Raw genomic sequence first — 21462 nt, 5'->3', positions numbered from 1 at the left:
TGTCATATTCCTCAAGAATGGAATCACACGGTGAATTCCTTGGCAAAATGGGCATCTGATGGATTGGATGGTTGGAATATTGTAGAATGGGGACATTTGTGAGTAGATTTGTCTCATTTGTTAGGGAATTTGGTTGCAGAGGATAGTCATGATTAATTTTGTGGTCTTTGTGGGGCTCTTGGTTTTTCTTACTTTGTATTCTTCTTTCTGATTAATAAATTTTTACCCCTTGTGTTAAAAAAAAAACTGTGATAAAACCCTCCTAATTCATGACGAAATAATAAAGAAACTATTAGAAGCATGATATTTTTCAAAGTCTTTGTCAATGTGTAGGAAATATGAAAAATTTATGGAGTGATAAGTTTTGAACTCTATCCATTCAAGTGTGGAAAATTTCAATAGTAATGCCTTAGTGTTGATGTTGTCAAATGTTTAAGGCTCTTCTTAAGTCTTTTTCTTGAAGGGAATATCCTTTGTATATTTTTTATTTTATTCATAAATGCATTTTTCCAAAAAAATAAAATGTGTGCAAAAGTTGCACTACCAGTTGAATGACAAATTTCTAATATTTGGGGGTGTTCAATATATATGGAATTATATTGATTTATCAATTTGTTATGTAAGATTCTATTTTTTGTTTTTCCATCTAAAAATAAAATATCAAAGACTTTGATTCGGGTTGGATTCTTTGCAAATATATTAATTATAATATTGTGTAAATTAATTTATTTAGATCTTTACTGGTTAAAAGAATAAATATTTTATGATAACTTTGAGTGAGATAAATATTAATTATTGTTGACTGATTATACGACCAAACATAATATTCTTGTTATATAAAAATTAGTTTAAGTATGTTGATTGATTATTAGTAATTCTTGGCAAAATACATAAATGGATATATTATAAATCAATGTATTTGAAAAACATCTAAAATAAACAAAATCTCATAAACACATATTTATTTATAGTTAAACTCTCAACACATAATTTGTCTAATTGAATTACATGTTAAATATGTTATATATGTTAAAATAACAAGGGACACTATGCGTCATGTTCCTACCAATAGTGTAGTTAGTTTAGAGTAGATAAAAGTAGAGATGGAGATATAGGGGGAGAGGAAGAGGGAGAGAAATAGTAGACAACGAGATAAACTTAGAAAGGTGGAGATAAAGAGATAGACAAATAGAAAGGGTAGAAAGTAGAAAATAGAAAAGCATTTGATAAGATGTCTCTTTTGATCATGAAACATTAGTAGTTGAATTGCTAAGAGATTATGAAAAGAAGTCTTTAATTTTGTTTCTTTATTGAAAGAAAAATTCTTTAATTTCACTTATGTTACTATCATGAAGATGGAGATAGCTATCATAATGTTCGTATTCATTTATCATGTTTTGACTATTTCACAATAAAAATGAAATAAAGTAATTCTTTAAATAAAATAAACTATTTCTTAAATAAAACAAAATTTATATATTAAAATAATAAATAACATAATTTTATTTTTTAAGACTATATCAATTATAAAATATTTATAAATTACAACACAAAGACTAGATAAACTCCATACCAAGAATATTAGGATAAACCATTTGATCATTATCTTCAAGGTAGTGATGATAAGCTTCTTTAAACATATTAATTTTATTACCTACAACCCTATAAATATATTGTCGTGAGCTTTAGGTTAAGAATTAAATGTTTTATCAAATTGTTTTTTGAAGGTGCAGGGCAATCACATGATTAATAAATCATTTTTTAAATAATTTTTGTTAAAAATTTTACATGTTAATTTTTGTAAATATAAAAATTTATTTCATTTTGAAAAATTCTTAAAAAAATACTGACAAAACAATGATTAATAAATAATTTCCAAAAACTTTTTACACGGCAATCGGAAATAATTTCCAAATAATTTCCAGACTATTATTTTCTACATTGAACATTATTATTTTCTACAACACATGATATATGCATTATATTTTCTGATTGCATCGCATCTGTATTAATCAATTTGAATGGAAATTGTTTGTAATGGACTAGATTGTAATATTTTATATTTTAAGTCATTTGAAAATTAGTTTGACAATTAAAACATGATTATTATTTAGCACATTCTCTCTACTATCTCTCTTCTCTCTCCCCTCTCTAGGTCTCTTTCTCCATCCCTCTCTTCTTCTCTCCCTCTCTACTTCTCTTTCTCTACCCTCTCCAGGTCATCATCTCTTCCTCCCACCCTCTTTCTCTCTCTCTCACCTTCCATTCCCCCATCATTACCCATGTTGTCAAGTTGCAAGATATTTCCCAAAGTACTTGGTTGTTAGGGTTGATTTGCTTAAGTGTTGGAGTCGGAGTTAGATGAGACCTGCATGATTAAGCTATATTAAGTGATCAAGTGATCAAGTCACCAAGATCTCAATTGTAAACATGACTAGGTTCTAGGGTTTTAGGGTATAGAATAGGTCAAAATTGAGGTATGGTGGTCAAGAATTACCTTCCAATGACAAAAGACTTCCAAATGATGAAGAATGAAGGTGATGAACTCATAGAAGTTTGGAGGAGATAATTTGACTAAGTTAAAATTTTGTTTAAGTCATAGTCATGATACTAGCTTGCTCATCAAGAGCAATTTGTGCGAATGAACCTTAGAAATGTGTCCATGCTAGAGAAGCAAGAATTCCAATAAAACCTAAGGCAATGCTAGTAAGGGGTCAAAATTAAAGAATTAGGGTACAAAAAACAAAATTTGGCTAAGTCGAGATGTTGCTCAAGGATGACCTAAATCATGGAGTGTAAATCAATCATGAAACATGAGAATGGATAGGTCTTGACCCAAGCAATGTAAGTCCCCCTTGTGATTCCAGCAGATATCACATCACAATCATTGAGTCTATCTACAATATAAAGTCAAGACCTGACTATTGGAATCTTGGAGTCATCCCATTTGATCATGTAGTTTAGCACTTGGGAGGATTTTGTTCAAGAGAGGATAGAATACTTAGTATTTTATTTTGTGTTGCATAGTGCATAAAAAACACATCAACAGAAACCATTGAAAGGTTTGGTTAAAGCCTTCAAATCACAATCTCTACGAGAAGCTATCAAGAGTGCCCAGAATTTGGAAACTTTAGTATCCAAGAACATAATTCATAAGGCACCACTTTTAGAGCAACCAAAGAAGCCTATCAATGTAATATTTTATTTACCTTGGATATGTTTTATCCTAAGTGTGATATTCCACTATTAAAAAGCTTAATTAGGTAATATTTTTACTTAGGTAGAATAAGATAATGAGTTGCACATTCTCCTTCTTTGATTGAGATTCTACTTTCTCCTTGTCACAAATTTGGAAACTTGGATAAGCAATTTCTTTTTTTGGTTTTCTACCTCTTCATGATCCTCATGGATTTGGAATCTTGGAAGCTATATATTGTAAGTTTTTCCTCAATTAACATATCAAATGAAACTATTGTGAGCTTTCATATCTTAACATACCAAGGGCTTAAGTTTGGGGACGATAGGGGGATGATGAAGGGGGCGGGGTGGGATGCAAATATATATACAACTTAAAAAATTAATTATAAAAGGATGTGTATAGAATAAGTATAACAACTGTAAATAAAACTTTTCCTCACTATGTAAATTTTACAATAAACATTAAAAATATGTCAATGATTGCATTGAAATTTGAACATTAACAATGGTGGTAGAGTTTTGGAACTTTGGGAACAAACTAAGAATAAGTATAAGAATTGCAGATGAAACTTTGGCATACTAAGTGTTTAAACTAGTCAACATAAAAAAAATGGAAATGATTGCATTAACAATAAGAATGGTGGGTAGAGGTTTGGGGTCAATGGGTAGTGCCCCTTGTGGGGGGTTTGGGGCAGAGCCCCCATCAAGGTTAGGGGGCATTGCCAAACCTTTAATAAGGATGACATTTTCACAATAATTTCACCATTTTTGTTTAGAAATGGAGTTTCTAATTGGGGGCCATGGGAGACTCATAGGCATCCTCAAGATGGTCAAGAAATGCCTTGGAGTCCCTAGGACATCCCTAAGTGGTGCGGCAAGGGGATGTTTCCCCTAAGTATTGCATCCTGAAAAAATAGGGATTTTGGAGGGGGGGAAGGGGTCCCCATGTTTCAATGGTTTCAAAAGATTCTAAGTTTTTTTTTTATCTTGTCATAACAAAATATACTCCTCTTGCATCCTTGGATGATTTGAAAATTGAAAACAATTTGACAAGAAAAAACTAACTTCTAAAGTTTAGACTTAGTTTTCTTTTTTTATCCAAGTCACTACAACATTTCAATGATCAATGTAGCTTTTTTTGGTGGTTTCGAAGCATCCAAAAGGCTTGAGAAATTCAATATTATCTTTCATTCCACCAAAATTGAAGATCAAGAAGCATGCTCACAAACAAGGATTTGTTTGTAACTTAAGGCAATCGACTAGTTTTTGGGGCATTTTCAGGTCTGAAGAACCTACCATTGTGTCAAAAAGGCCCATAAGACCCCATTTTCATCTAAAACTTGTCTCTTTTGGTCGTAGAAGCATTTAAGGAAAAAAAAAATCACACAACCAATGATATGCCTATACCATACATATTTGAGCTAAAATAAAAATAAAAAATTGACAAGGTTTGGAGACCATTGAACAATTTGGGATATTGCCACTACATACACTCAATTTATAAAGTCTCAATTTGATGTACTTAATCTTCGAGAGGCCTATACAGAAGCATTTTGTAATTGTGAACTAAGATAAATTTCCATTTTTGGCAGTTTTCATCATGGATTATGGTATTAAATTTTGACATTCTATTGTCAAGGTAAATTCAGAGAACAATTTGTACTCGAAACAAGGGATAGTGAAAAATTACATTATGTAGGATCTCCTACCCTATCTCATTGAATTCATTCCTATAGCAAGTGACTATGAACAAAAGCGTAGGTATTTAACAACAATGACATGGTCCATGGACTAGTGATCCTCCTCTTGATACTCCATCTACAAATGAGAACATCTCTTATACACGTTGCTACTTCAGAATTAAAAGTTGCTTCTTATAGAACTTTCCATGATTCTTTGCAATAGGATTATATGTCTTCTAGATTCACCCCACTAGGACACATTCCTATCAAGCATCTTTACTTTTTTGAAAAGTAGACCACATTTCAGATCTAGATGACACCATAATGACTTTGATTTCCTCTTGCAAGATATTCCTCCATCATGTATTGCTTCATCGAAGTTCAAATTTGCTCCTTCAAGGGCTCTCAATGATTCTCTATATAGGATTCTTCGTGTCCATGAGATCCACTTCATTAGGAGGCCTACTTAAACATTTCACATCTGTTTGTGGACTCTCACCTTTCAAATATTGATGAAACAATTGAGAATATTTGTCTTCTCATTGATGACAATTCCCATCGAGTTACATCATCTCCCATTGTAAATTCACTTGTTCTATCCCCACCATATCATGCAACATGACACATTCTATTTCACATTAATTAAGGTCTCACACTTCAATGATTGTAGTCCCTGAATCTTCTATGGAACAATCACAACTTAACATCAACATCAAGACACATGAGTCGCTTCAAAAACCATACATTTGAATTCCTTTCTACATTCCACTTGAATGGGAATTCAACAATTTGACAACTCAAGATTTCCATATTGTGAAAGTAAGGTGCATCATTTGTTGCAAATGGACCTACTACAACATTCACCATTCAACATTTTGCAATGCTTTTCTCTCTTCTTTGTGGAGGCACCAACTTTAGGGGATGGGGTGGGTCTATATTATCCTTCACATATGTCACTTGGGATGGAGTTTTGTCCTATGGATTTTCTAGTCTCTACTTCGAGAGGGTACACTCTCTTTATAATTTGGGGTTATTCATATTTTACATGGATACCTAACCTTGTGACCCATTTCTTCTTACCTCAATTGCACTTAAGGGGGTGTGCCAATGTACCATTTTATTCACCAAGTGGATATGTTTTATCGTAAGTATGATATTGCATGTTTTTGTTTAGTTTACTTAAGTAATTTCTTTTAACTTGAGATAATGACTTGCACATTCTCCTTCTTTCATAGGATTATGTTTTTTTCCTTATCCTCAAAAATTTGGAAACTTGGATAAACAATTCCTTGTCTTTTGGTTTTCTATCTCATCCTCATCTTCATCCTCATGGATTAAAAATCTTGGATATCGAGTGAAGATATTGTGAACTTTTTCATTTTCTCTCTTATGAAATCAACTATGTTATGCTATTTTGATTTTATTATCATTTATATTTAACAATTTTAAAAATGTTATCACTTACATTAATTTCTAGGTTAATATTTATTTTATAGATTCTAATAGAATTGAATAGCATACCCAAACTATATCTAGTATGAACTAGTTAGTTACAGGCTAGGTTCCATGCGTACTTGGTAACACAATTTTTGAGCTTGTGTTTGTTTATGATTTAACGATTGATGCATCTAGCTTTTCTACGCATCTACTTTGAATACAATGAGAGGGTGATTTTGTCTAAGCCAAGAGACCCTGCTATCTAATATCACCCAAGAAAGATACTGATATTTTACCTTGGAAATATAAGCCTTTTGTAAGTATAATTCAATGAATTGTGATAATAACTTAAAACGAAGTGAATTAAAATTTGATTGAGTTCCCCATTGTATTTTAACAAATCACCTAGGAAGATTTTCATTCCTAACAATTTCAAATTCTCTTTCCAAAAGGATGAAAAAGAAGAGAAAGGAACTAATTAATGTTGAGACAGAATTTAGAAGACCTATGCTTTGTGTCTGAAAGCTACTAGCCTAGAGAGCATGGAAACAATCTGAAGTCATGGGAGAGAGTTTTAGTTCCATCTCCAGAAATTATGTCCAATACTCTTGTACTGAATTTTTAAATCCTTCTAAGTTTAAATGTTCATGAGGAAACTCTAAAATTTTAATAAGATACATAAATGAAAACCAATTTTGTTTTCATCGGAATACTTTTGAAAATCACATCACCTTAGTAATTGAACTGTAACAATAAGATTGCATACAAAGTGCAGGTTTGCTATGAAACATGTTAAAAGGGTTAAACTGTTTCAATTAATACAAACACTGGAACTATTAAACAACAATAGCTTGTTGGTAATCAAGATTTTGGACTATACCCACATTTTACACCTTTTCATACAGTTACAAAGAACATAGAAAACATGTACATGGAACTACAGATTCCAACATATGTAAAAATACAACAAACTAAATAAGAATGGGAAGCATGTGGAGAATGGTTAAGACATGCATAAATAAAAGGAAAACAAAAATCTCTCAATGTGTATCACAAAAAAATCAAGGAAAAAAGCTTTTAGGCAGGGGATCGATATGATCATAAAAATTTCAAAACTTCCAAAGTATAGAGCATTTGAGATTTTACAGAGAATGTGCTAGTTCAGCTTTATTCATGATGAGGCATATTCATAACTTTTGCAGTCTCACCATGGTGTTGTTCATGTTGGCTCTGTTGGACCCTGCAATTAAGATTCAATATACGTACATTATTCAATAAGATTAACTGTGCAACATAATGAAATATTGAAAAGTGTGTTATCTTATTGAGCATCGCTTTGTTTTGAGAATAGTTTAATATTCTCTACTTAACAGGGCCAACCACATGAAGGAGGAAGCTCATTTTGCCCCTCCCCCCCCCCCTAACATCACTCTAAATTCCCCGTTAACATCTAACATTCATTCATTCTTTCATCCATTATTAAAATATAACATTCATTCATTATCACATAACATTCATTAACAAATAAAATTCATTAACTTTCATTAACACGCAACATTCATCAATAATTATCAACACATATCATTCATGAACATTCATTAGCACATAATTACATTCATTAGCACATAATTACATTCATTAACACATAAAAATCAGTCATTATCAAATAAGGTAGATTATAATCATTTCTTTCTTTGTTTTTTTTTTGAAGCTATGTAAAGTCTAAGTGGAGCATCGTCTTCTTCATCATTTCCCCATCTTCGGATGTTCTACCCTCTTCTCATGCTCTTGATGTATGCCTAGTCCTATACAAAGGATGAGGATGCTTAACCAAAGGGGGATCCTCTGTAATAACAAAGAATTGGGTTAAATTCAAAACATTTTTTTATTATTGTTACAAGTATTTCATTAATTTAAAGAACACAATCGTTACACTCTTTACTTGATGGGGCCACATCATCTTCCACATCATTTTGTCTAGCCTCAACCTTGACATACTGAACACCCTCTAGATCCTCTGGAGTTGAAATACGAAATGTTACATTAATCAATACACCAATTGCAATTAAATTTGTTTAAAGGAATAACAGTGGTCCTCTTTACCTGATTGGGGAACATCATGTTCCTGATGTTGTCTACCTGGATCATGCTCCACTTGGTCACCACCGACTAAATGCTCTAAAATATTAACAATAAAGGTTACATTAATTACTACACTAATTTTCATTTTAAGATGTTTAATTGTATTAATAATTACATAAAAAATTTGAATAGCAAATGAGTACCTCCACTACTAGGATGCACATCCTGACCTTCATGTATAGGTTCTATTCCACGATTATCATGCTACATTCCAATGTCATGGGCAGTGTTATCATTGCTTGCTTATTTAAAAAATATATAGTCACTTTATGTTGAAACTTAACATCAAATAGATTATTGGTTAAGTATTCAATTTGAAATAATTTTCATTTAGCTTATTTACCATTGTGATAGATGCATCAGAATCTCGTGTTTTCCCACTCAATTCTCATAGTCGTTCAGCCACGGCTATATAGCCTTACTGGTAGCCAATTCTCTTGTCATCTTCTATGGGGGCTCTATTGAATTCAAAGCCCTACATTTTTGCTTAGTATTGTGAATTTTGCTTGTATTGTTTGATAAATAAAAAAATTGTTTACAATTTATAAATATTTTGATGTGATACTTAATTTACTGATTCTTACAATTCGTGTAGCAAGTTTCATATAACCACTAGAGTCGATTTTGTGTTGCCCATGCTTTTCTTGTCTTGCCTTGGTTGCCTTTGACGTGTCACTCAATCTATGAAAAGTTTGAAATATGTTAGATTATATAAATATAATGAATAATTAGTACATATTCACATTCTTAATAGTATCACATACCTTCTTCTGGCGTCTGGTGGTGTATTTCCTTTTTTCCTTTCAATTCTCTCCTTTGCATCCAAAATCAGGTCCTTCCACTCCCTCTCTAGAATCATGGGGGGATGCTCATACTTTACGTTCTTCTCTAAATGTGTCCTGTATTGGTCCCTCACATACTTTAGATATGTGCCAGCTTTTTCCAGGAGCTTAGTCTTGTCGAATGTGTCATTTCCAAACAACCCTACCATATGGTTTGTGAGTTCATCTTTTAACTTTTTTTCTTGGTCATTCCACCTTTAAAGCAAAAACAAACCTGTTAGATTTAGAAAGAAACTGAAGCTACCTTTGATATAGTTCAAGAAATGGATAAAAGAAAACCTATTCTAGAAATGATATGAAATCAAAATAGTGGATAAGGGTTAGTTCACATATGATGTTCCACCTTTTACGTACGGTGGGCCCAAATATCTGCAATGTCATGTCATTAAGATTTTTATAAAAAATATCATTTCTTGCAAAAAAAACATGGGATCATTAGTCCAAAATGAGTGATCAGTAAGTAAATTACAATTAGAATATATATAATAATAATTTTAAAGTACCTGGAACCTTCTGTATCTTCAATGGAATCAATTCTTCATCGCTCACCACCAATGTGGCCTGCAACGTTCCCGTACTAGCAATACAGGAAGATCCAGGAAATGATGGTATGTTATCACCAGTAGTCACCTCTGGCGCATCCTCATGTGCATCTCCTACCACAGTAAATGAATCCACTATGAAATGCCTCCAAGAAAGAACACTTCAAGGGTAATAAACACATAACGAAAGAGAGAGAAAAAGAGGGATCTACCACTAGTGGGCGGGTCAACACAAGCTAGTGCAATAGATGATGTCTGCATGCTACGTGTTGCCGACATTACAGTCGGCAATACAGTTGGGGTCGACCTCGGACCCATGTCAGCACCTGAAGAGTAATACATTAAATATATAAAACATTAAAAAAGCAAGTTCACAAGTCCAAAGGAGTGGTTTTAATATATAGAACATGGTCATCACCTGAACTACCCGCAATACCCTGATCATCACCACCAGGATGATGAGGCCTTATAAATTTTTGTAAAAACAACACATACATATTTTAGCTAATGACATAAAAGAGAAAAAAATATAAACCATTATTGAACTTTTGTTATGATTAAAGCTTTCATTACTGCTTACTTGCAAGTTTTCCACTGTCTACAACAATAGTTGCACCCTCTCTGTTATCTCATCAGTCTGAGGGCTTATGGTTGCCAAATCAACAATCTCTTGGCTAATTTTTCTAATATTCTTTTGTACCAATTGTATAGGGTTTGCACTAAGTGTGATGTCATCAGCGCATAACATTGTCGAGCGCCCCACATCCCTATGGAGGTGTTGAGGTATTGCAGGTTCCTTTCCCTTATCCTGAACATCCGTCTGTGACAAGAATATAATTAACACTATCAAAATTACTTCAAAACACTCAAGAAAATATCATAATGCAATAGTTTGCTTCTATCTAATTTGTACAATTACAATGAGGTTTACCTGCTCCGTAGAAGTGTCGGGACCTACACCCCTATCTGTGCTATGTGGTGGATCCATGTGGCCCTATGACAAAGAAAAAATATAAAAATGTTAACAAAATGAAACTAATAGACTCAACAAAAAAACTTAATAATACAATGGTTTATTGGATTCATTAATTGGAAGTTGGCTTAAATGGTATATATATAGTACATACCACCCCCATGATAGTAGCTCTTCCCCTGCACTTATTGATTTTATCTCGCACACAAACACACAATTTCCCTCACGTGCCTCTCTAATATGCAATTGGGTTGCTTATTAGTTGACCCAGGTCATGTACTATTTATAAAACCTGCAATATTCCCTATTGCTTTTGGCCTTCCATCAATGTATACAACCACTCGTTTACTTTGATCATTATCTTTTTGTTGTATATAATTGGCTGACAGTGCATACCTATGCATACTTTTTTTATATCGAACAATCTGCATCCAATCATTATAATTGTAACAAGGTCCAACAAACTCCATAAATTCAGCAACTTTGTTGTAACAAACCTTTATGTTGTCCATGGAAAATAGGCCCAAACCATGTAACGATGAAGGTGCTATGCGATATATCCTCTCATTAACACAAAAATCAGTCTTTATTGGAGGAAGTTCCTTGGGTACACATTATTTTAGTAGATGTTTGTACCTCAAGGGCAACTCAATGTCGCCTTTGGTCTCATCATCATAAGAACATGACCCCCCCTTGAGCAAGAAAAAATTCCATGCGTTTATTGAATTTTCTTCTAATCTTTTGACCTCTAGTTGATCTCCCTATTTGAGATCTACTACATGTCTCACTTTCCTCCTTTATTCCTGCATTTCCCTCACTCGAGGAAGACACATCTGACAAATACCTATTTGGTGATACCTGTGCACCATCAAATGAGAGAGTTAGTTGGTAATGAGAGAGATATTTTGCAAATGAGGGTAATATTGATGAAGAAGTCGGCCATAAATTTGATGTTGAGATTAAAATTTGAGTAAGTCTAACTGGGGCCTCAAGTGTTGATAACTGTATTAGATTTGTTGCTAATGTTGAGGTTTGAAAAACTGAGGAAGTTTGTTTTTCTTGTAATTTTTAAAAAATATATTATTTCTATAAGGTGTATTGACTTATACCTGTCGATCCATGAGACTATGAAGGATCCTCATCAAAGGGGTTCAGGTTCCTGCACCAACAATATAGCATCATAAGCATTACATTTGTAATTTGATAAACAATAAATACTGCAGTATCATAAGCATCATAAGCATCACATATGTATCATCATATATGTAATTGAGCATCATAAGAATCACATATGTATCATCATAAACATGTAATCCATCACATACGTATCATAAATCACCATCCATCACATAGATAATAAGTAGTCCACATTCCATAAATAAACACAAAGTTCAAAAAATGTCACATGTATCATCATAAGCATGTAATCCATCACATGTGTATTTTAAATCACCATCTATCACATAGCTAGAGGTGCATCATGAATTAATTAAGTAATGGCATTAGAATTCAAAACATATGAATTAATTATGTAACCATATAATTCAAGTCAATTTCTATCAAGATATCAATATTAAATAGATAATATAATAATCGCATCTCATACATTTCATTCATGTCATTGATCTTCTTCTTCATCCAACTCATCATCATGACCATCATGATCATGATCATGATCATGATCATCATGATCATGATCATCATCATCATCATCGTCGTCGTCGTCATCGTTGTCATCGTCCTTGTCGTCATCGTTGTCATCGTCGTCGTCGTCATTGTGTTCATCATCGTCATCATCATCACCATCACAGTCACCATCACCATCACCATCACCATCACCATCACCATCACCATCACCATCATTAGCAGCATCATCATCATCATCATCAGCTTCTTCTTCATGTACATTTCCATCAAGAACATCATCGACTAACTGTCGATCGTGATCATCATCTATATCATCTTCTACTTCTTCGGTATCTTCTTCTTCCATCACATTATACATTATCGGCCTTCCTCTTGGATCATGTCTAACAACAAATGACCAACCCGGTTTATGTGGAACCGCTGAGTAAAATACCTACTCACATTGACTTGGAAGAACATAGGGCTCATCCCCAACTCGTTCAAATGACCTTGTATTAACCATTGTAAATCCATTATCATGTTCGATAACAGTTCTATCAGGATCATTTTTATTTAGTCGTAGCCTATACCATTTGACAACGAACAAAACTAATTTGAAGGAATTAAAGTCACACTCAAGTATATCATCCAAAATGCCATAGTATCGATTTTGAGACTCTTGAGGATGTATGTCATTTCTAGATGAAATATTGGTCACCTCAAAAACTGCAGTTATCCCAGAATCACAAGTTTTCTTTGTGTCATCCAACTGTTTGATGCAAAATTTATGACCATTGCAGCACATAGCCTTGTGGTGTTTGACCTGCAATATGTCTAACATATTAAAATTATCGCATCATGAGTTGATGAACATACAAGTGATTAATAAAATTATACGTACCTATTGATCTCTTAAACCATATGCTAAATCAATTTCCCTTTGTGTAACATTGGAATCTCCATTACGATGAGCTTCTTTAACCAATGAAGCGACACCATCCCATGTTAATGTGCAACCAGAATGTTGACATTGTTCAATCCACACCGTCATCCAATCAAGATTGTTTGCAATATACAAATGTAGCGCATCCCACTCCCGACCAACTATACAAATAATTAATAGACCACTTACAACTGATTTATTTAGAAGATGAATAATTAATTTACTACAATAACATCTTATAATTACCTCTCACTTTCTTCAATCTACCTTTCCCCATCAAGTGCTCCCCTTCAAATTTATTAATGGGGTTGGGATCCCAAATGTGATCTACATGGATTTTTGCTGCAAACTTAGGAAGATATTCAGTAATGTACACCATAGTTTGGTATACCATATATCCCTCCACCATAGAACCCTCAGGATGTGCTCTTTGTCGAACCAAAGCCTTCAAAAATTTCAAGTGCCTCTCAACCATCCACATTGACCTAGTGTGTACAGGTCCACAAAATTCGATATCCTCAACTTGGTGTATGAGGTAGTGTTCTTGTGCATTGAAAAAAGTTGAAGGTAGACACTTTTGCATTTCACACATTAGATGAGGGATTTTTCTCTTCCAATATTTAATATCTTCCTTGTGGATTTCTTTAGATGACAACCACCTAAAAGAGATTGAAGACGCAAAAATATATAAACGAGACTTTACAAAATAATATACAATATATTTCATAACAAGTAAAACAAATGGCAAGTATAATATCTATACAACAAATTGAAAAAACATCACTACTTACCTCATGTATTTTCCAAGATCATATATGACTTGCTTGATATTATTATTGAAGTGGTCTGGGAGAGATAGAGGTAGAACGTACTGCAACAATTATAAAATGATCTTTTCATTGTTTTCTAACATAATACAATGAAAAGTACATGTGTAGTATACAAATATATAGTAAATACACAAGAACATGAATTACATCATCAGTAAACAAAACACGATTAAAAAATTCAAATTCCACACATAAACCATTAGATGGAATGATATTACCTTGACGATTAATTCTATTATATTCCAACTTCCATAAGTGAGGAGTCATTCTTCGTGGCTTTGATGTAGTCTCTTCTTTCCCATTGAAAAGATGTTTTTCAGTATTCCAGTACTTATGATTTTTGTGAAGGAAGTGCCTATACTCATCAAACACCTGCTTTCCTAAACTTTTTGAATGATGGGATTTCATCTTTGGACCACAAACTGGACATGCAAATTTTCCCTTTGTTTGAATACCTACAAGATAATGTATAATTCTATTAAATCTGTTAATTTTTATAATTATAATTATCATGTGCAACTTGAACACTATAACGTACCACAAAAATGTGTTAGCCCTGGGGCATCATGTATTGTCCATACAAGCATTGCATGGAATTGAAATTGTCTTTGTCCTATTGATCTAGAGATGTCATACATGGTCACACCATTCCATAATGCCAACAAATCATCGATAAGAGGCTTAATATATACATTCATATCTTTAACTTGGTACTTGCCTAGTGGAATGAACAAAAACATTACATAATTATTATGACCATTTTACTACAATATTTATAATTAAATGTAGATGACTATTAAATGATAAAATACCTGGAACAATCATTGCCAACATTATGTGCTCCCTCTTTATTGACGTCCATGGAGGAATATTATTGTTGATAACAAAAATAGGCCACACCGAGTAAACAGATCTCAACTCTCCAAATGGATTGACACCGTCCGCTGCCAATGAAAGCCTGAGATTACGAGGTTCTTCTTTAAGTGTGGCCACTTTTCCTCTATGCCCATAAATGTTGAACCATCTGCAGGCATTCGAATAATGTCATCTTGACTTCTATTGCGTGCATGGTAATCCATAAATTGTGCCAAGCTAGTGCACCTGAATAATCGTTGCATACGTGGAATAATGGGAATATAACAAAGAACCTTGCGAGGCACCTTTTTTGTTATTTGATCTATTCGATATCTACTGATATGACATTCAGGGCATTTTGTTCCAAATTCATGTTGTTTATGATATATAATATGATCATTGGGACAAGCATCTATTGTTTGATACTCCATTCCAATATCTTTCATAATGGCAGATAATTCTCGGTATGAGCGAGGTAGAATATTTGATGGTGGTAAGAAAAACTCACCTATCAATCTACAACAAAAAAAAAAAGTTTGAGGTGTTAATATAAAGAATATTAATGGTACATGATTCACCATTTATTAACTGTAATGACATGTATGACACACCTTAACATATGTGAGATTTTTATGTTGGATAAACCATTCATAACCTTCAAGTTCACCAACAACAATACAGCAGAGAGAAGAGTTGTTTGGGAGCCTTAGTAAAGGGGCTCATGTGCCTTCTCAAGAAGAGGTAAATCATGAACATCAAGGTCATCCTAATCATCATGATCAACTATGCCAGTACTAAATGTGTCATGGATCAATGTATTTGTACCATCATCTTCAATTGTGTTTTCTGGTGCATGATCGTCATCTTCCATTGGATCATTATCTTCAGCTTTGATATTCACACCTCCATGTTCCTCCACTTTGAAAACCATATTCTTCGGGTTGTGTTGGTCCATATCATGTGCCCTGAGGTGCTCAACCTATATAAAAATGATCAACATAAATAAACCAGGATCATGATCTCATTATCAAGTGATTTCTTATGTATATAAATTGTTAAAATGATATAATGAACAACTTACCAGTGGATGATAATCATGTCCCCCTTCAATGTGACCATGTTGCCTACAATGTTTCTTAGTTGTTTTGATTAGAAGTCTTCTATTCTTTAAGTCCTTACAAATTTTGCAGGGACAATAACATTTTCCATCACTTTTTCTTTTCAAGTTAGACCATAATCTAGCAATCGTCTCCTTATTTTGTTCTTCGCTGATATTATTTGACATGGTCTTTCTTCATAGGCAAAAAAATTAGGCTATGGAAACTTCAGTGCAAAAGCTTCACAAAAATTGCAAATCAAACCAAAACCATTTAACTCTTCTTTTTCATCTTAAAACATTGAAATTAATAGAGAACATATTTAATGTAGCTGATTGTGTGAATTTCAAAGCATTGTGTCTGCAAATTCTTACTAAAAGTTTGCCTGTTGCAGACTTTCTGAGAGACATTTTTGAGTATTCTAAGCCTTGGTTCTTGTATTTTCATTGGTGATAAGTTGGAAACTATATGGCAGACCTGTAGCCAATCAATCTAATTTTGACAAGTTATACACCAAGCAAATAGGCATCTAGAACTAGCATTGTTTGCAGGTCACCCCTACCCTATGCCATGGGTATATGACTACCCAGAACTCCAGTTTAAGCATCAATCCTAGAAATGATCGGTATATGACTACCCAGAACTCCAGTTTAAGCATTAAGTTACATCATTATTGACCTTACTTTGGGATGCTATGTATGAGATTGGAACCTTTTGTAAGGTGTGATCAATGTGCTATCATAAATGCAAAGCCAAAACCATTTTGATGAGATCATGATCCCACTAATACTATTTTGCCTTGTTAATTTTGCACCTACAAAAATGATAGAACCAGATATAATATGCCATCAATGCCCATATACCGACAATGCTCAAGATGGGCCACTTAGAGGTAAAGTTTAACCACTTTCCATATAGGTAGATTATCTCTAACCTTATTTTCCCTATAGGTAACTGATTAGGTTCATTTTAGAGTCTTATTTCCAAATATGTACCTCTATGTTAGCTTTTTGCTTTATTATTTTCCTGTCTATGCTTAATCTTGTCAATTTTGCACAATTTTACTTAGTTCTTGCATCTTCAATGAAATTATATCTAATCATATCCAATCACATCAAATGGAACAATTAATCATATTGTTGGTCTCTCCTAGAGGAATTAAATTGAACCAAATTGACTATTCCCCAATAAAATGTTTTGAAATGGTGAATGTATAAGTTTGTAGTTTACTTTCCTAGACTAGGACCCCATGTCGTCAACATTTCACTATGAAAGCATAAATATTTTTTCTTGAAGAGAACATCTTACAGATTATGCTTCAATGTATAACACATTTTCATAATCAATCATTCGACTTCACATGGATAAAAGAATTCACATATTCTAAATCATGATCTGATGATGTGAACAACTCATATGCAACTATATGGCATGCAAAGCATTTATTTTAACATACACTTATTCATCCGCATTGTAGGGATAACAATACAAGGCTCACATATTGGTCTAAGAGGATGCCATGGTCTCACAAAGTAAGCAAGAACCATATGAAATGATGGTCTTGAATCCACACACAACTAGGGAGGATCCATACGATTATGTATGACCTCCGCCTTGTTTGTTTAATGGGATTAGCCTCCAAGACATAGCTGTCAATAATCACTAAGAATGTACAAGGGGATCGTAGCTACCCATACAACAAACACTTACCCCTATCCTCAAATTTTCCCAATGTTTGATTCCTTATATACACTCATCCAAGGTTATCTACGTCGATCTTGGTGAGGAATCACATCACAACAAAGAAGGCAACATTTAAAAATAGAAAGAGTTTCACTAAACTACCAAAGATCATAAATATTGAAAGAAAGAAAAAATAGTACCAATAATAAGTCAAATAAATGTGTTCAATTCCAATAGCAAATCAAACATAGCCACAATAACTACACAATAGAGAAAACTCACAATAGTGATTAAACTAATTCAAACAAGATAAAATAAAATTTTTGGCCCATGCAACAAAGATGAGAGATCATCAATAATTGAAGGAAACTTCACAATCCTTAAAAGTGCACATTACGTAACTATACGACTAGAAATTGTGGCTAAATAGAGTGAAGATTCATCATGACTCCAATAATAGTCCCTCATGTGTGCATTTGTGGCATGAACACAAAAACTCCCACATGGCATGGCCATGTACCTAATGGAGAAGACATGCCTAGGCTACATGCCCAAAAAACATGACTATAATAATAGTCCCTCATGCATGCATTTGTGGCCTACACACTACAAATCATAACATATCATGGCAATACAACTCATAGAGAAGACACACCTAGGGCCACATTGCACATAGCAACATGCCTCACAAAGAAGACATGCATAGGGCACATGCCACATAGCAATGTGTCTTATGGAAAAATGTGCATGCATGTCACACACCAAAGCTATATGTATACATCATGAGGCACATTCATATGTTATCAAATAGAACCTATTGTATCTAACATGAGTTCCTCTCTACATGTGTGCAAATCTTCCAACACTAATCACCACTAAGAAGGAATAATATAAAATGCATCTTCAAATATTTGTGTGTGTGTGTGGAATTGTGTCTTTGAACCCAAATCGCTACCATCAACAACATGTAACCATCACCTACACTATATCAAAACATAAGTATGGTGTGACATCATATCTATTTGCATAATGTCAAAACACATGCAAACATGAAAATCATCATAGCATGACAAAAATCAATCTCCACATGTTGGAACAAAGATATAAATAAGATAATAGGGTAAGAGGAAACCTGTACCAAGAACCACATACCAACTATCAGCAATGCCATCAAGATAAATGTAGGATAGGATACCACTATGAGCCATCCAGTGGTCCATTCTATCAGGAGAACTAGGGGATACTATCTTTGAAAGGTGTGGTCAATAGAGATAATACGTACTAATGCCACAATATGTCACCATAGCTTCTTGAGTTTTCCATTCTTCTACTTAACACCACATTTATTGAGTTCCTCAATAGCGAGGTTGGTTCTCAATAGGATGCACAAACATGTAAACACACAAGCATGGTTTCATCATACTTGTACAACAATACAAATTCATTTTTCTAGTTAATTACTTAGTGTAAAAATAACTTCATTACATAACATAGGGCAATAATCACCATAAGTTTTCAAATAAACTACCCAAACATCAATTGGAGTTACCCTTTCTAAGGTACGAACATAATTTTTTTATAACTTCAAAATTAAAATAATCACAATACATCAAAATAAGTTCAATAGTGCATGGAAATAGACAACATGATCCATAATTAAACCCATAAATTACCCTAATTGGATATGCTAATAAAATGGTGTCTCGAATAATAGAGATTATGTTGGACCTATAATAGAGATTTGGACTTTGTTTCATCATACACAAGCATGGTTTCATCATACTTGTATCCAAATACACCATCCATAGATAGGTACTCAGTACCATAATCTCATGGGTACCCTTTTAGCTGAATTTACCCTATATTTAGGTGAATCTACCCTTGTATCATTCCTTGATCTAGTATGTCATTCCACCAATCAATAATTTTTCCATATTCTTGGGAGAATACACTATCCCTTAGGTGAATATGCCATATCCTTAAATGACTCCTCCTTGTCATCATCCTAAGTCCTCTTTTTGCTAAGTCTTATCCCTTCATCTTTAGGAAAATCCACCTATCCTTATGTGAATCTACTTTATCTTAGGTGAATCTATTTCACATAAATCATTTATCTTATCCATCTTTCTTATGCAAATGGTGAATTTTTCCTATCCTTAGATGACTACACTCCCATTTAGGTGAATCTATCTAGTTTTAGTCTCCTTCCATTATTTTGTCCAAATTTGTATCCTCTAGTTTACATGAATCTACTTGTTCTTAGGAAAATCAACCCTATCATTCTAAGGAAAATTCACCTTGTCATCATCCTTAATCATCTACCTTTCAAGTGTATAGTCCATCCATCCTTGGGAGAATCTAACATATTATTGAGTTCAAATCCTCATGAAATATAGTCATGTTTATCTCAATGATGGCTCCAAGTGCATCTACTTATTGCTTGATCTTCATGGTGATGGGATTCACTTTCATGAATATGATGGGGTGTTCAGTAGAAGAGCATGTGGTAGGGGATGAGAGAGGATGGGATCCTACCTCAGATTTCAAAGGATGGGCTTCCCGCAAGATCTTCCATGTTGGAGATAATCTCTGTAATATTGCCCTTCCCTTGTTATAAATTTGTTCAGAAATTTTAGTAAGCCCTTTGATTAGGGTTTATAGGTTATATATGTATGGATGCTATTAGTTCTTTCATATCTATTTAAATCCCATCTATAGATATTAGATTGGATCTTTCACCATGTTGTATGCCATGGTGAGTGCTCGCTTTTAGATCTTGTCAATCTCTTTTGAGTAGCTCTTTTAATCGACTTATGGCAGTCAAAATTGGGTTTGTGGAGAACTTAAAGAATAGATCTTTCTTCTAATGAAAATTTTAGGTTAGATAAAGTTTGGCCTTTGTGCCCATAAAAATGATGGCAAACAACTACATTTTGACATTTGCTAGGGTTTTCTTATGCTTCCTCTCAACAAAGTGTATTGGAGCTGAAGAGTCGAGAAGAGTTTGAGAATTGTGATGTGAGCAATCTAATCAAGCTATATGATGGAGGGCTTGATGCAGTCCCACTCATTGAAATCGGTGACATATATTTTACTAGTGGAAATACAGAAGACTATCAACATGGAATGAAAGTGCACATTAATGTTTTATCTGATGGACTCGACAATGACCAATCTGACAATTTCGATGTAGTTTCAAATGGGCTTGATAATGTGGCCAAAGATTTGGGTTTAGATTTATTATCAGATGGAATGGAGCATTATATTGTTGCTTCTGCTGGTGATGATTCGATGGAGGAGGGGGCAATAAAGGAGGTAATTGCTGAAGGGCCCACATCATCATGAAGGCAATTATCTGATTGCCCTCCATCAATTCTCATAAACCTCACACTCTCCATTTGTGGCACTGTTATCACCATGCTTATCTACGCCATGCTTTAGCTTATCAACTCTTTGTTTGATTAAGAACATATACATATGCATCTTGTACAACGTTTGCTAGCATCCTCCCTACATGTGCCAAAATAAGAGCTTTGGAACAAGTTATGGACATCCATCAAAGCATAATTGAAGGGGGTTTTTTGTCAAAAATTAGTTGCAAATGCTCCAATA

General features: G+C 33.7%; 1 protein-coding gene across 1 annotated transcript; it reads left to right on the top strand.

Moving 5' to 3' along the window:
• Positions 1-20263: 20263 nt before the first annotated feature.
• LOC131046009 (mavicyanin-like) lies at positions 20264-21195 on the top strand. Its single transcript, XM_057979641.2, has 2 exons — positions 20264-20441; positions 20798-21195. The coding sequence occupies exons 1-2, from the start codon at positions 20264-20266 to the stop codon at positions 21193-21195; spliced, it is 576 nt and encodes a 191-aa protein (XP_057835624.2).
• The last annotated feature ends 267 nt before the right edge of the window (positions 21196-21462 follow it).

This window comes from Cryptomeria japonica, chromosome 3 (genome assembly GCF_030272615.1).
Source record: "Cryptomeria japonica chromosome 3, Sugi_1.0, whole genome shotgun sequence".
Classification (NCBI taxonomy): domain Eukaryota; kingdom Viridiplantae; phylum Streptophyta; class Pinopsida; order Cupressales; family Cupressaceae; genus Cryptomeria; species Cryptomeria japonica.
This window is presented reverse-complemented; position numbering and strand designations above follow the sequence as displayed.